The sequence below is a fragment of the Lampetra planeri genome, chromosome 38 (assembly GCF_965212315.1).
Source record: "Lampetra planeri chromosome 38, kcLamPlan1.2.h2, whole genome shotgun sequence".
NCBI classification, from domain to species: Eukaryota; Metazoa; Chordata; class Hyperoartia; order Petromyzontiformes; family Petromyzontidae; genus Lampetra; species Lampetra planeri.
In genome coordinates this window covers 3051909-3067141 of record NC_136144.1, presented here as the reverse complement: position 1 = coordinate 3067141, position 15233 = coordinate 3051909, and the positions used below count along the sequence as shown (strand labels likewise).

Sequence of the window (15233 nt, the reverse complement as noted above, 5' to 3'; positions counted from 1 at the left end):
TGTGGCTGGGTAAGGGGTGTGGCTGTGTGAGGGGTGTGACTGGGTGAGGGGTGTGGCTGGGTGAGGGGTGTGGCTGAGTGAGGGGTGTGGCCGAGTGAGGGGTGTGTCTGAGAGGGGTGTGGCTGAGTGAGGGGTGTGGCTGAGTGAGGGGTGTGGCCGAGTGAGGGGTGTGGCTGGATGAGGGGTGTGGCTGAGTGAGGGGTGTGGCTGGGTGAGGGGTGTGTCTGGGTGAGGGGTGTGGTCGAGTGAGGGGTGTGGCCGAGTGAGGGGTGTGGCCGGGTGAGGGGTGTGGCCGAGTGAGGGGTGTGGCTGGGTGAGGGGTGTGGCTGAGTGAGGGGTGTGGCTGAGTGAGGGGTGTGGCTGAGTGAGGGGTGTGGCTGAGTGAGGGGTGTGGCTGGGTGAGGGGTGTGGCTGGGTGAGGGGTGTGGCTCGTGAGGGGTGTGACTGGGTGAGGGGTGTGGCCGGTTGAGGGGTGTGGCTGGGTGAGGGGTGTGTCTGGGTGAGGGGCGTGGCTGGGTGAGGGGTGTGGCTGAGTGAGGGGTGTGGCCGAGTGAGGGGTGTGGCTGAGTGAGGGGTGTGGCTGAGTGAGGGGTGTGGCTGAGTGAGGGGTGTGGCTGGGTGAGGGGTGTGTCTGAGTGAGGGGTGTGGCTGGGTGAGGGGTGTGTCTGGGTGAGGGGTGTGGCCGAGTGAGGGGGTGTGGCTGAGTGAGGGGTGTGGCCGAGTGAGGGGTGTGGCTGGATGAGGGGTGTGGCTGAGTGAGGGGTGTGGCTGGGTGAGGGGTGTGTCTGGGTGAGGGGTGTGGCCGAGTGAGGGGTGTGGCCGAGTGAGGGGTGTGGCCGAGTGAGGGGTGTGGCTGAGTGAGGGGTGTGGCTGAGTGAGGGGTGTGGCCGAGTGAGGGGTGTGGCTGGGTGAGGGGTGTGTCTGGGTGAGGGGCGTGGCTGGGTGAGGGGTGTGGCTGAGTGAGGGGTGTGGCCGAGTGAGGGGTGTGGCTGAGTGAGGGGTGTGGCTGAGTGAGGGGTGTGGCTGGGTGAGGGGTGTGTCTGAGTGAGGGGTGTGGCTGGGTGAGGGGTGTGTCTGGGTGAGGGGTGTGGCCGAGTGAGGGGTGTGGCCGAGTGAGGGGTGTGGCCGAGTGAGGGGTGTGGCCGAGTGAGGGGTGTGGCTGAGTGAGGGGTGTGGCTGAGTGAGGGGTGTGGCTGGGTGAGGGGTGTGTCTGGGTGAGGGGTGTGGCCGAGTGAGGGGTGTGGCCGAGTGAGGGGTGTGGCTGAGTGAGGGGTGTGGCTGAGTGAGGGGTGTGGCTGGGTGAGGGGTGTGGCTGAGTGAGGGGTGTGGCCGAGTGAGGGGTGTGGCTGAGTGAAGGGTGTGGCTGGGTGAGGGGTGAGTGAGGGGTGTGGCTGGGTGAGGGGTGTGGCTGGGTGAGGGGTGTGGCTGAGTGAGGGGTGTGGCTGAGTGAGGGGTGTGGCTGGGTGAGGGGTGTGGCTGAGTGAGGGGTGTGGCTGGGTGAGGGGTGTGGCTGGGTGAGGGGTGTGGCCGGGTGAGGGGTGTGGCTGGGTGAGGGGTGTGGCTGGGTGAGGGGTGTGACTGGGTGAGGGGTGTGGCTGGGTGAAGGGTGTGGACGAGTGAGGGGTGTGGCCGGGTGAGGGGTGTGGCTGAGTGAGGGGTGTGGCCGAGTGAGGGGTGTGGCTGAGTGAGGGGTGTGGCTGGGTAAGGGGTGTGGCTGGGTGAGGGGTGTGGCTGGGTAAGGGGTGTGGCTGGGTGAGGGGTGTGGCTGGGTAAGGGGTGTGGCTGTGTGAGGGGTGTGACTGGGTGAGGGGTGTGGCTGGGTGAGGGGTGTGGCTGAGTGAGGGGTGTGGCCGAGTGAGGGGTGTGTCTGAGAGGGGTGTGGCTGAGTGAGGGGTGTGGCTGAGTGAGGGGTGTGGCCGAGTGAGGGGTGTGGCTGGATGAGGGGTGTGGCTGAGTGAGGGGTGTGGCTGGGTGAGGGGTGTGTCTGGGTGAGGGGTGTGGTCGAGTGAGGGGTGTGGCCGAGTGAGGGGTGTGGCCGGGTGAGGGGTGTGGCCGAGTGAGGGGTGTGGCTGGGTGAGGGGTGTGGCTGAGTGAGGGGTGTGGCTGAGTGAGGGGTGTGGCTGAGTGAGGGGTGTGGCTGAGTGAGGGGTGTGGCTGGGTGAGGGGTGTGGCTGGGTGAGGGGTGTGGCTCGTGAGGGGTGTGACTGGGTGAGGGGTGTGGCCGGTTGAGGGGTGTGGCTGGGTGAGGGGTGTGTCTGGGTGAGGGGCGTGGCTGGGTGAGGGGTGTGGCTGAGTGAGGGGTGTGGCCGAGTGAGGGGTGTGGCTGAGTGAGGGGTGTGGCTGAGTGAGGGGTGTGGCTGAGTGAGGGGTGTGGCTGGGTGAGGGGTGTGTCTGAGTGAGGGGTGTGGCTGGGTGAGGGGTGTGTCTGGGTGAGGGGTGTGGCCGAGTGAGGGGTGTGGCCGAGTGAGGGGTGTGGCTGAGTGAAGGGTGTGGCTGGGTGAGGGGTGAGTGAGGGGTGTGGCTGGGTGAGGGGTGTGGCTGGGTGAGGGGTGTGGCTGAGTGAGGGGTGTGGCTGAGTGAGGGGTGTGGCTGGGTGAGGGGTGTGGCTGAGTGAGGGGTGTGGCTGGGTGAGGGGTGTGGCTGGGTGAGGGGTGTGGCCGGGTGAGGGGTGTGGCTGGGTGAGGGGTGTGGCTGGGTGAGGGGTGTGACTGGGTGAGGGGTGTGGCTGGGTGAGGGGTGTGGACGAGTGAGGGGTGTGGCCGGGTGAGGGGTGTGGCTGAGTGAGGGGTGTGGCCGAGTGAGGGGTGTGGCTGAGTGAGGGGTGTGGCTGGGTAAGGGGTGTGGCTGGGTGAGGGGTGTGGCTGGGTAAGGGGTGTGGCTGGGTGAGGGGTGTGGCTGGGTAAGGGGTGTGGCTGTGTGAGGGGTGTGACTGGGTGAGGGGTGTGGCTGGGTGAGGGGTGTGGCTGAGTGAGGGGTGTGGCCGAGTGAGGGGTGTGTCTGAGAGGGGTGTGGCTGAGTGAGGGGTGTGGCTGAGTGAGGGGTGTGGCTGAGTGAGGGGTGTGGCCGAGTGAGGGGTGTGGCTGGATGAGGGGTGTGGCTGAGTGAGGGGTGTGGCTGGGTGAGGGGTGTGGCTGAGTGAGGGGTGTGGCTGAGTGAGGGGTGTGGCTGGGTGAGGGGTGTGTCTGAGTGAGGGGTGTGGCTGGGTGAGGGGTGTGTCTGGGTGAGGGGTGTGGCCGAGTGAGGGGTGTGGCCGAGTGAGGGGTGTGGCCGAGTGAGGGGTGTGGCCGAGTGAGGGGTGTGGCTGAGTGAGGGGTGTGGCTGAGTGAGGGGTGTGGCTGGGTGAGGGGTGTGTCTGGGTGAGGGGTGTGGCCGAGTGAGGGGTGTGGCCGAGTGAGGGGTGTGGCTGAGTGAGGGGTGTGGCTGAGTGAGGGGTGTGGCTGGGTGAGGGGTGTGGCTGAGTGAGGGGTGTGGCCGAGTGAGGGGTGTGGCTGAGTGAAGGGTGTGGCTGGGTGAGGGGTGAGTGAGGGGTGTGGCTGGGTGAGGGGTGTGGCTGGGTGAGGGGTGTGGCTGAGTGAGGGGTGTGGCTGAGTGAGGGGTGTGGCTGGGTGAGGGGTGTGGCTGAGTGAGGGGTGTGGCTGGGTGAGGGGTGTGGCTGGGTGAGGGGTGTGGCCGGGTGAGGGGTGTGGCTGGGTGAGGGGTGTGGCTGGGTGAGGGGTGTGACTGGGTGAGGGGTGTGGCTGGGTGAAGGGTGTGGACGAGTGAGGGGTGTGGCCGGGTGAGGGGTGTGGCTGAGTGAGGGGTGTGGCCGAGTGAGGGGTGTGGCTGAGTGAGGGGTGTGGCTGGGTAAGGGGTGTGGCTGGGTGAGGGGTGTGGCTGGGTAAGGGGTGTGGCTGGGTGAGGGGTGTGGCTGGGTAAGGGGTGTGGCTGTGTGAGGGGTGTGACTGGGTGAGGGGTGTGGCTGGGTGAGGGGTGTGGCTGAGTGAGGGGTGTGGCCGAGTGAGGGGTGTGTCTGAGAGGGGTGTGGCTGAGTGAGGGGTGTGGCTGAGTGAGGGGTGTGGCCGAGTGAGGGGTGTGGCTGGATGAGGGGTGTGGCTGAGTGAGGGGTGTGGCTGGGTGAGGGGTGTGTCTGGGTGAGGGGTGTGGTCGAGTGAGGGGTGTGGCCGAGTGAGGGGTGTGGCCGGGTGAGGGGTGTGGCCGAGTGAGGGGTGTGGCTGGGTGAGGGGTGTGGCTGAGTGAGGGGTGTGGCTGAGTGAGGGGTGTGGCTGAGTGAGGGGTGTGGCTGAGTGAGGGGTGTGGCTGGGTGAGGGGTGTGGCTGGGTGAGGGGTGTGGCTCGTGAGGGGTGTGACTGGGTGAGGGGTGTGGCCGGTTGAGGGGTGTGGCTGGGTGAGGGGTGTGTCTGGGTGAGGGGCGTGGCTGGGTGAGGGGTGTGGCTGAGTGAGGGGTGTGGCCGAGTGAGGGGTGTGGCTGAGTGAGGGGTGTGGCTGAGTGAGGGGTGTGGCTGAGTGAGGGGTGTGGCTGGGTGAGGGGTGTGTCTGAGTGAGGGGTGTGGCTGGGTGAGGGGTGTGTCTGGGTGAGGGGTGTGGCCGAGTGAGGGGTGTGGCCGAGTGAGGGGTGTGGCTGAGTGAAGGGTGTGGCTGGGTGAGGGGTGAGTGAGGGGTGTGGCTGGGTGAGGGGTGTGGCTGGGTGAGGGGTGTGGCTGAGTGAGGGGTGTGGCTGAGTGAGGGGTGTGGCTGGGTGAGGGGTGTGGCTGAGTGAAGGGTGTGGCTGGGTGAGGGGTGTGGCTGGGTGAGGGGTGTGGCCGGGTGAGGGGTGTGGCTGGGTGAGGGGTGTGGCTGGGTGAGGGGTGTGACTGGGTGAGGGGTGTGGCTGGGTGAGGGGTGTGGACGAGTGAGGGGTGTGGCCGGGTGAGGGGTGTGGCTGAGTGAGGGGTGTGGCCGAGTGAGGGGTGTGGCTGAGTGAGGGGTGTGGCTGGGTAAGGGGTGTGGCTGGGTGAGGGGTGTGGCTGGGTAAGGGGTGTGGCTGGGTGAGGGGTGTGGCTGGGTAAGGGGTGTGGCTGTGTGAGGGGTGTGACTGGGTGAGGGGTGTGGCTGGGTGAGGGGTGTGGCTGAGTGAGGGGTGTGGCCGAGTGAGGGGTGTGTCTGAGAGGGGTGTGGCTGAGTGAGGGGTGTGGCTGAGTGAGGGGTGTGGCTGAGTGAGGGGTGTGGCCGAGTGAGGGGTGTGGCTGGATGAGGGGTGTGGCTGAGTGAGGGGTGTGGCTGGGTGAGGGGTGTGTCTGGGTGAGGGGTGTGGTCGAGTGAGGGGTGTGGCCGAGTGAGGGGTGTGGCCGAGTGAGGGGTGTGGCTGGGTGAGGGGTGTGGCTGAGTGAGGGGTGTGGCTGAGTGAGGGGTGTGGCTGAGTGAGGGGTGTGGCTGAGTGAGGGGTGTGGCTGGGTGAGGGGTGTGGCTGGGTGAGGGGTGTGGCTCGTGAGGGGTGTGACTGGGTGAGGGGTGTGGCCGGTTGAGGGGTGTGGCTGGGTGAGGGGTGTGTCTGGGTGAGGGGCGTGGCTGGGTGAGGGGTGTGGCTGAGTGAGGGGTGTGGCCGAGTGAGGGGTGTGGCTGAGTGAGGGGTGTGGCTGAGTGAGGGGTGTGGCTGAGTGAGGGGTGTGGCTGGGTGAGGGGTGTGTCTGAGTGAGGGGTGTGGCTGGGTGAGGGGTGTGTCTGGGTGAGGGGTGTGGCCGAGTGAGGGGTGTGGCCGAGTGAGGGGTGTGGCTGAGTGAGGGGTGTGGCCGGTTGAGGGGTGTGGCTGGGTGAGGGGTGTGGCTGGGTGAGGGGTGTGGCTGGGTGTGGCTGGGTGAGGGGTGTGGCTGGGTGAGGGGTGTGGCTGGATGAGTGGTGTGGCTGAGTGAGAGGTGTGGCTGGGTGAGGGGTGTGGCTGGGTGAGGGGTGTGGCTGGGTGAGGGGTGTGGCTGGGTGTGGCTGGGTGAGGGGTGTGGCTGGGTGAGGGGTGAGTGAGGGGTGTGGCTGGGTGAGGGGTGTGGCTGGGTGAGGGGTGTGGCTGAGTGAGGGGTGTGGCTGGGTGTGGCTGGGTGAGGGGTGTGTCTGAGTGAGGGGTGTGGCTGGGTGAGGGGTGTGTCTGGGTGAGGGGTGTGGCCGAGTGAGGGGTGTGGCCGAGTGAGGGGTGTGGCTGAGTGAGGGGTGTGGCCGGTTGAGGGGTGTGGCTGGGTGAGGGGTGTGGCTGGGTGAGGGGTGTGGCTGGGTGTGGCTGGGTGAGGGGTGTGGCTGGGTGAGGGGTGTGGCTGGATGAGTGGTGTGGCTGAGTGAGAGGTGTGGCTGGGTGAGGGGTGTGGCTGGGTGAGGGGTGTGGCTGGGTGAGGGGTGTGGCTGGGTGTGGCTGGGTGAGGGGTGTGGCTGGGTGAGGGGTGAGTGAGGGGTGTGGCTGGGTGAGGGGTGTGGCTGGGTGAGGGGTGTGGCTGAGTGAGGGGTGTGGCTGGGTGTGGCTGGGTGAGGGGTGTGGATGAGTGAGGGGAGACCCCGAGACCCACTGTTGGGGATGCGCTGCACTGGAGGGGAGGAGGATGACGAACATGATGACGACGACAACGACGACGATGACGACGATGATGACAATGACGATGATTGGTAACGACTGCTGGATTATGATGGATGACCATGAATGATTGTGATGATGATTGGTTACGTTGGTGATGGAGATGACAAATTAGAATGGATGACTATTATTGTTACCTATTATTATTACTAGGCTTGTTAGGAAAGCCTCACTAAGTCCTTCCCGTTTGTTTTCCAGTAGTCGGTGATGTTGCTGCGGTGTGTAATCAAAATTGAGCAATATACCGGAACATTCTCATCATTGGGATGTTTGGCCAATAGCAGTTAGATCGTGTGTGTTCTCTTAGCTATGGAAGGAAACCGAGAAAACCTGGAGGAGATCCATGAAGGACATGGGGAGAACATAGGAACTCTAGACAGGAAGGCACCTGAGTCAGGAATCAAACTTAGCGGCTTTTGCAGTAAGACACAATGCCCAAGTGTTAGCAGTGCTGCCCAAATTACGTTCATGTTTCATGCCAATTGGAGATGGGGACGATGGAAAGTGAGTTGATGGCAATGAATGTTGGTGACTGTTGGAAGTGATGATGATGGTGGCGATGATGGTGATGATGAGATTCACGGTAACTACAATAGTGGGAGTGGTAACGTGAAAAGGAGAGATATACTAAGAGAGAGATGCAGAGAAACAAGAGGCAGAGATATACAGAGACAGGGAGGCAGAGAGACACACCTAAAAAAATACACAGGGCCACAAAGAGAGACAGAGATAAGCAAAGAGGTAGAAAGGGAGGACCCAGAACAGGCACAAATGTCAATGGCCACCGATGTTTGCATAGCTGGGAACCACACCGAGATCATTAGGTTCATGGTGGAGCGTAGTAACCAACACACCTCCGCCGCTTTCCACACATAACACACAACGGAGATACATGTTCCACACAACCTAACTCTTACGCTCCTATTATTCACACTCTACTATTAATCACACTATTATCCACGTTCCATCCACCACGCTCCATCCACCATGTGCCCACCTGCTCCCGGCGTGCGCATGCGCTGCGACGGCTGGCTGGGGTTTCCACGGCCGCAGGCGTTGTGCGCCACCACCTTGAACTCGTACTCCACCCACGGCTTGAGGTCCCCCACCACGGCGCTCTCCCTGTCCCCCTCGATGTTGCGGGGCTCTGCGAGGGAGCGGCGGCACCGGTGGCGTCAGCGGCCCGCGCCGTGCGATTCAAACGACCGCGGGCCCGGCCGTCCGCGGCTCGCGCAGACGCTCGCTCCAAGCGTGAGGATCGCGAGATGCGATGGCCGAATCACCCAAAACGGCCCCCATCTCATCAGATATCGGAAGCTGAAGCGGAGTTAATAGATAATGATTGCTTATTTAGCCAGGAAAGCCACACTGAGGCCAAAGGGTTTAATCAAGACGGCCCTGCATTGAGATGTTTATCCAATAGCAATTACATTCTGTGTTTTTAGCTATGGGAGGAAACTAGAACACCCAGAGATGGAGACGATACAAACTCCGTGCAAAAATACACCCGAGTTGGGATCGAACTCGGGTCCTTCTTGCTGCGAGTGTTTCCGCTGCACTACCCCTGCCGTCCTAGCCTGGACAACGCTTGGACAGGTGACCATCATGCACAAGGTGTTACAGGTTCCAAAGCGATGTGGCACGCAGTATGGGGCAGTGTAAAATAATGCATTGCGGTGTTCTATCTCCATGCTCCCAGTATCATTGTACTCTCAGTGCAATCCCACACTGACCAGTGCATCGAAGTACAGTCCAGTCAATCCCTGACACTGCAATCACCCGACAAGTCTACGAGGGTTATCGTGACCCCACGTTACGGACAGACGAACGCATCTGCGCTCTCGACCTCAGTTTTGGAACGCGTTCGCGATGGCCCGACGGAGCGACCCTGAGCTAGGCCCCGGGGGGGCCTGGCACATACCGGTGCGGGTGGGCACGCAGGCCCTGTTGTTGTAGAGTGGCGAGTGGCACTCCAGCGTGTAGCTGGTGATGGGGCTGTGGTGGTCGGCCCCGTGGCTCCACGTCACCCGCACCGCAGTGGCGTTCACCGACACGGTCTTCACACCTCCCGGGGGCCCCGGCGGGCCTGCGGCACCGACACAGGGGGGCGGGAGGCGCCGGGGCGGTCGGTCTCCGTGTCACGGGAGGCCTGGGTTCAAAGGGTCAAACGCTACCTCTCGCAAACGCAAATTACACGACAGGAACAAAGAGGAGTATAACGAGACGTAAATAAAGTGACCAAAACACAGGGACACGAATAGGTTAAATATGGATTATCTAAACGAGGTGAACGAGCAATCGAAAGCAATTGGACTCCCAACTTCCAAGCAATAGATCCAGTCCGTGATGGAATGCCGAATAACAGGGAACAGACGTTGGTCGCAAAAGCAATGCCAACATTTTGTGATGCATTGTGGATGAAAGTTTGTAAATGATACTTGCTCTGATTAACTTCGTGGCCTCAACTCTGAATCTGGCTGCCTTCCATGATCAATACGGAAGGACCTACATTCGTTCAAGTTCATCTTTAAAGCATTTCTCAGGATATGCCACGAGGTGTATCGGGTTCGTTCATATTCGACTGAAGCCTGAGATGTGTCACAAAAATTCCTGAGTTGGCCATTTAGGGAAAGGCGTTTACGAACAGAAGGGAGAGGTGTGACATTGACCGCGCCTCTGCGAGCCTCTGTTAGTTCATACGTTGCATTTGGGTGCGAGTGCCAGCCGATGCACAACTCAAAAACCCCCCACGCCTCATTGAGTTGTGGCACCGAATCTGGGCAGCTGCTCAAAGTTTAAACCAGGTCCACCGAGTGTAACGAGGCGATGATCTCCGCCCCGTGACACAATGCCATCGCATTACGCTTGTTTTCTGCACTTTCATTTGGATAAAATCCAGCACCGAGACTTACAATTATCGGCGCGACAATTATCGTTGCCAGGGGAAACGCGATCGCCGCTGCCCCCCCCATCCTGTTTTGACGTCTCTTGGAGACATCTCAGAAACAGCCTGCGACATCTCCTTCCACGGACCCATTCTCTACCGTGCGGTGCATCGCCGCTCTGCGAGCGTTTCAAGTGAATTCTTCGTCGTAAAAATGGCAGGATGCCTTCAGCACAATTGTGTTCAAATTGGCGTGGGGAAGACGGTACCCAAAAATGTTTCGAAGAAAAAAATAAAAAAAACTCGGGAGGCACGCGTGGCCTTGCCGCGCTTCCTCCGAGCGCAGCCAGAAGGAGGGGCGCGGCGGTGCCCGTTCACCCGGGGACTCTCAAACCCCGGCCGGCTCCCCGGTGAACTCGGCGAGCGGTGACCGAGCCGGCAGTGATCGCTCGGCACTGCCAGGCCTCGCCGCCGGAGCCCGTGATGGATGCTGCCCCACGGAGAAACACTGTTTTGAGAAACCCAATGAAACATAATGAAATGTAGCCAAATGGAACGCAGCGCGGTCCAGCATGATTCACTGCCTCGCAGGAGGGCTTCGTGCATGTCTCCTCGCAATCAATCATTATAACCCTTTGAGGGGGATTGCCTTCCATTTCACCAACGTTGATGGTACGCAGTCATTGCATTTTATTCACAATGCGGTGTACTGAGAGGCAATTGAGTCACAGAAAAGGAAGTCGAATGGACACGACGCTTGCGTTGGGGAACCTTATTTGTGAACGTGCCGTTGTCTCCACGCGAGGGAATTTGATGGGATCATCGGCACGGATGCTGACATCACCGATGACGATAAGTGGAGGAAAGGAAAGGTTAAGAGTGGAGGTGCGATCGGAAGTTGAGGAGTTACTTTCGATGACAAATCGAGTTTGAGGTAAGAGATGCTCAAAGGAAGCAACATGATGAAAGGGCGTACGGTGAATATTTGTGACTCGAGTTTAGATTATTACAGCGAGGCCACTGCCTCTATGGAGACAGCGGCCTAAAGGGAAGCCTTCAAAAAGATAGGCGAGGTCAGAGGCCACGTGCCATGTGCAAAATTTTAATTGAGACAGGATTGGAGGATTGTGGAATGAGTGAAGCGCCAATCAGGTTGTTGAGCTGCACCGTAGATGGCTGGGATGCCTGTGGAGAGGGCCCGAGAGCGACGTGGCGATTGTGGCAGAGACATTTTTTTAGCGAGGGGACCGGTGGTGATGCCTGAGAGATGCGGGTGGTGCAGGTGGAGCGAAGAGGTCAGGGCTAGCAGAGGTGGATAAGGGTGGTGGATAGGTCAACAAGCGGGGAGGGGCTGCGGTGTGTAATGTGCGTGGCAGGGTGATGGACTGAAAGCAGAGAAGTGTGTGGTGTCGGATGAAGGTGTATGACGGTGAATGTCACGGACGGGGAGGCTGATGAAGGGGGGTACTTGATTGGGATGGTAGGCCCAAGGAAAGGAAGAGATCTTGACTTAAAGCTTTCGTGACTGCAGGAATTCATACTCTTTGGGTCTTTCGGTAAAGTCAGGTAGATAGAAAAAGAATAAAAAGTAATAGGTGATGGGATCCATCGGCACGGATGCTGAAATCACCGATGATGATAAGTGGAGAAAAGGAAAGGTTAAGAGTGGATAAGGAGAGGGTATTGAAAAACAAGAAAGTGGTGGAGGAAAAGTGAAGTATTGGGGAGGGTGAACATGAGATGAGAGTAGCGGACGATGGTGCAGCAGCAATGGTGCAGCAGCAATGGTGCAGCAGCAATGGTGCAGCAGCAATGGTGCAGCAGCAATGGTGCAGCAGCAATGGTGCAGCAGCAATGGTGCAGCAGCAATGGTGCAGCAGCAATGGTGCAGCAGCAATGGTGCAGCAGCAATGGTGCAGCAGCAATGGTGCAGCAGCAATGGTGCAGCAGCAATGGTGCAGCAGCAATGGTGCAGCAGCAATGGTGCAGCAGCAATGGTGAAGGATGGGGTTGGCAGGGCTCGGCAGTCAGGCAGGAGCGCAGTGAGGCCCAGGTTTGGTTGAAGCGTTCCACGACGTCTTCTTTAACGTATCAGGTGGACGGGGTGAATGGCATTCGAGTGCATAACTTGGACTCACCTTGAGTTACATATGCACGGTCGCACTCATTACACACAACGTGCTTGCCACAAATGAACCACAATACCACGCTGATCTCGTCAAGGAGCATAAACCATCATCACGCGAACTCCGCCCACCCTCGCAGCGGCTTTTGGCTGTCCATCGAATAAAGGCGGTCGCTGCATCGCGCGCTTTCAGATGCGCTTCTGCGACTGCCTGGAACACTTTTCCTTCCGATATTACGAAGCCACTGGAGCTATGCACTTTAAATCATCATCTCGATTGAAAACTCAGTTCTTTAGAACTGCTTTTTGTATTGTTTGTTGTCCTTCCCCACACCTCTGATTAGCGCGGTTGGCTACATATGGTGCAAAAGAAGTTCAACCTACATACAACATACTAACTACATACAAAATACATAAATGCTTACATAAAAGGGGGTCCTAGTTAAAAAGAAAGGCTGGGGATCACGAACTAAGCTCAATGAGATAGACCTTTATTTCATGCGGTTGGCTAGGAATGTCAAGAGTTTCTCAGTGAACAGCGGGCAGATGGACGGGCCCTTTTTCTGCCACAAGAAATTAGCGCAGATCACTGCCGGCTGACATCAATCAAAAGGACCTTTTATAAGAAGCCCACAGTAGCGAAGGAGACGTGTTCCCTGCGTGTTTATTCATGAGTCATTTGAGCTCTATGAAGAAATAAGGGTGAGGTATTTAAATGTAAATTCCCCTCATTTGAATAACGCTCAATTCATCCCAACATGTGTTCTCCATCTAAAATCCCAGAGCGAAAGATCAAGTCTGTAAAATGTATATAAAAAACAGGGTTTTTTTCTCTGTTCCGTAATTTTATATATTTTTTCACTAGACCTGGCTTTACAAGTCTCCATAGCGCATCTGCTAGACTATGATCCACATTTACACAAAGCCACATCTCATGAGCATTGTTGTACCCATGCAAGTTGCATTTTATATTTGGCAACTATTCGTGAAGGAGAGCTTACCTAGTTAATTCATTTACAGACATTTACATATTCCTAATCTCCTGTAGCACTGCTATTTTCTCACCGTATGTTATTATGTTTAACATCGATGGCACCGCTCCCACAACGTGTACAGAGTCATCTATCATCATCAGCCCTGCTCGATCTACTGCTAAATGAATGTATCACCGTGCTGCCACCATCCCTCATGATCTTGCGATGCCACAATCCGTCTGGCTTCTGACACACGAGCCGATCTCCTCACTGCATCTCCGCAGCAGTCTTCCTCTTGGATGTGTTGTCCCATTTGGCTGCTATTCCATTGCAAGCCTCAACCGTAAGTCATAATCCACTCAAGCGTCATGCGCTGCACGCACACTAAAGCAGCTGGGATGAAACTCATGTAAGTTAAAGTTTCCGATAAAAAAAAACTGCACGGCTGACCTCGCAAAAAAACGAATGCAGTGGAGGGATTGGCATTGCTTATCCGTCCAGTTTCATAGGAAGCGGAGCCCTGGTCGAGTATTTGAGGTGAAACGGGAAGTGACTACGGACGGGCACAGCGACAGACGGAATGGACATCGTCGTGAGTGGCCGGATGACTCCGCCACGGCCACGCAGAAACCGCGTCACCGTTCTCACTTGCTCGTGACTCACTGTGCTGCAGGTTTGTGGTTGGCCCTCTAACACCGGCTGCTTGTGACTCACCGTGCTGCAGGTTTGTGGTTGGCCCTCTAACACCGGCTGCTTGTGACTCACCGTGCTGCAGGTTTGTGGTTGGCCCTCTAACACCGGCTGCTTGTGACTCACCGTGCTGCAGGTTTGTGGTTGGCCCTCTAACACCGGCTGCTTGTGACTCACTGTGCTGCAGGTTTGTGGTTGGCCCTCTAACACCGGCTGCTTGTGACTCACTGTGCTGCAGGTTTGTGGTTGGCCCTCTAACACCGGCTGCTTGTGACTCACCGTGCTGTGGGTTTGTGGTTGGCCCTCTAACACCGGCTGCTTGTGACTCACTGTGCTGCAGGTTTGTGGTTGGGCCCTCTAACACCGGCTGCTTGTGACTCACTGTGCTGCAGGTTTGTGGTTGGGCCCTCTAACACCGGCTGGTTGTGACTCACTGTGCTGCAGGTTTGTGGTTGGGCCCTCTAACACCGGCTGGTTGTGACTCACTGTGCTGCAGGTTTGTGGTTGGCCCTCTAACACCGGCTGCTTGTGACTCACTGTGCTGCAGGTTTGTGGTTGGGCCCTCTAACACCGGCTGGTTGTGACTCACCGTGCTGCAGGTTTGTGGTTGGGCCCTCTAACACCGGCTGGTTGTGACTCACCGTGCTGTGGGTTTGTGGTTGGCCCTCTAACACCGGCTGTTTGTGACTCACTGTGCTGCAGGTTTGTGGTTGGCCCTCTAACACCGGCTGGTTGTGACTCACCGTGCTGTGGGTTTGTGGTTGGCCCTCTAACACCGGCTGCTTGTGACTCACTGTGCTGCAGGTTTGTGGTTGGCCCTCTAACACCGGCTGTTTGTGACTCACTGTGCTGCAGGTTTGTGGTTGGCCCTCTAACACCGGCTGGTTGTGACTCACCGTGCTGTGGGTTTGTGGTTGGCCCTCTAACACCGGCTGCTTGTGACTCACCGTGCTGCAGGTTTGTGGTTGGCCCTCTAACACCGGCTGGTTGTGACTCACTGTGCTGCAGGTTTGTGGTTGGCCCTCTAACACCGGCTGGTTGTGACTCACCGTGCTGTGGGTTTGTGGTTGGCCCTCTAACACCGGCTGCTTGTGACTCACTGTGCTGCAGGTTTGTGGTTGGCCCTCTAACACCGGCTGCTTGTGACTCACTGTGCTGCAGGTTTGTGGTTGGCCCTCTAACACCGGCTGGTTGTGACTCACCGTGCTGTGGGTTTGTGGTTGGCCTTCTAACACCGGCTGGTTGTGACTCACCGTGCTGTGGGTTTGTGGTTGGCCCTCTAACACCGGCTGCTTGTGACTCACTGTGCTGTGGGTTTGTGGTTGGCCCTCTAACACCAGCTGCTTGTGACTCACTGTGCTGTGGGTTTGTGGTTGGCTCTCTAACACCGGGCCACTCGGCATCAATGATGTTTAAACAAATCTGTCATTTTCCTCCAGTAGCACCCCGTCACTGTGCTATGGGTGTCGTGCCATGAGACAAAGTATCAGTTTGAACCTCTCACAGCAAAGCGAAATTTAATTCTCATACCTGGAATTTATCCAAAGTAGTGAAGAACTGACTTTTACGTGATGCTGTTTATTTTGTTCAATTATTGGGTGACTGGGCTGAGACCATCAACTCACTGCACTTGATAATGAAGATGTGGATACCTGCACAAGGGGACAATACAAGACTCTCCACTATGTGTGGATATGAACTCTACAGCACGGAGCGTGAAACTTCACACTGCTCCAAATGTAAATTTGAAGGCAGTGGGTGGGTGAGTGGGTGAGGGGGTGAGTGGGTGAGAGGTGAGTGAGCGGGTGAGTGAGTGGGTGAGGGGGTGAGTGAGCGGGTGAGGTGGTGAGTGAGTGGGTGAGTGAGTGGGTGAGTGAGCGGGTGAGGGGGTGAGTGAGCGGGTGAGGTGGTGAGTGAGTGGGTGAGTGAGTGGGTGAGTGAGTGGGTGAGGGGGTGAGTGAGCGGGTGAGGTGG

General features: G+C 58.5%; 1 protein-coding gene across 2 annotated transcripts in view; it reads right to left on the bottom strand.

Annotated features, from left to right (window-relative positions):
- The window catches only part of LOC144731194 (contactin-2-like), a 361376-nt gene that overhangs the window by 26928 nt on the left and 319215 nt on the right, over window positions 1-15233 (bottom strand). For both annotated transcript variants that reach the window (XM_078612167.1, XM_078612166.1), the window contains exons 16-17: window positions 8508-8672; window positions 7584-7733 (exon numbers count right to left, since the gene is read on the bottom strand). In XM_078612167.1, the coding sequence (XP_078468293.1) occupies window positions 7584-7733; window positions 8508-8672 (315 nt within the window). The remainder of the gene's footprint in view (window positions 1-7583; window positions 7734-8507; window positions 8673-15233) is intronic.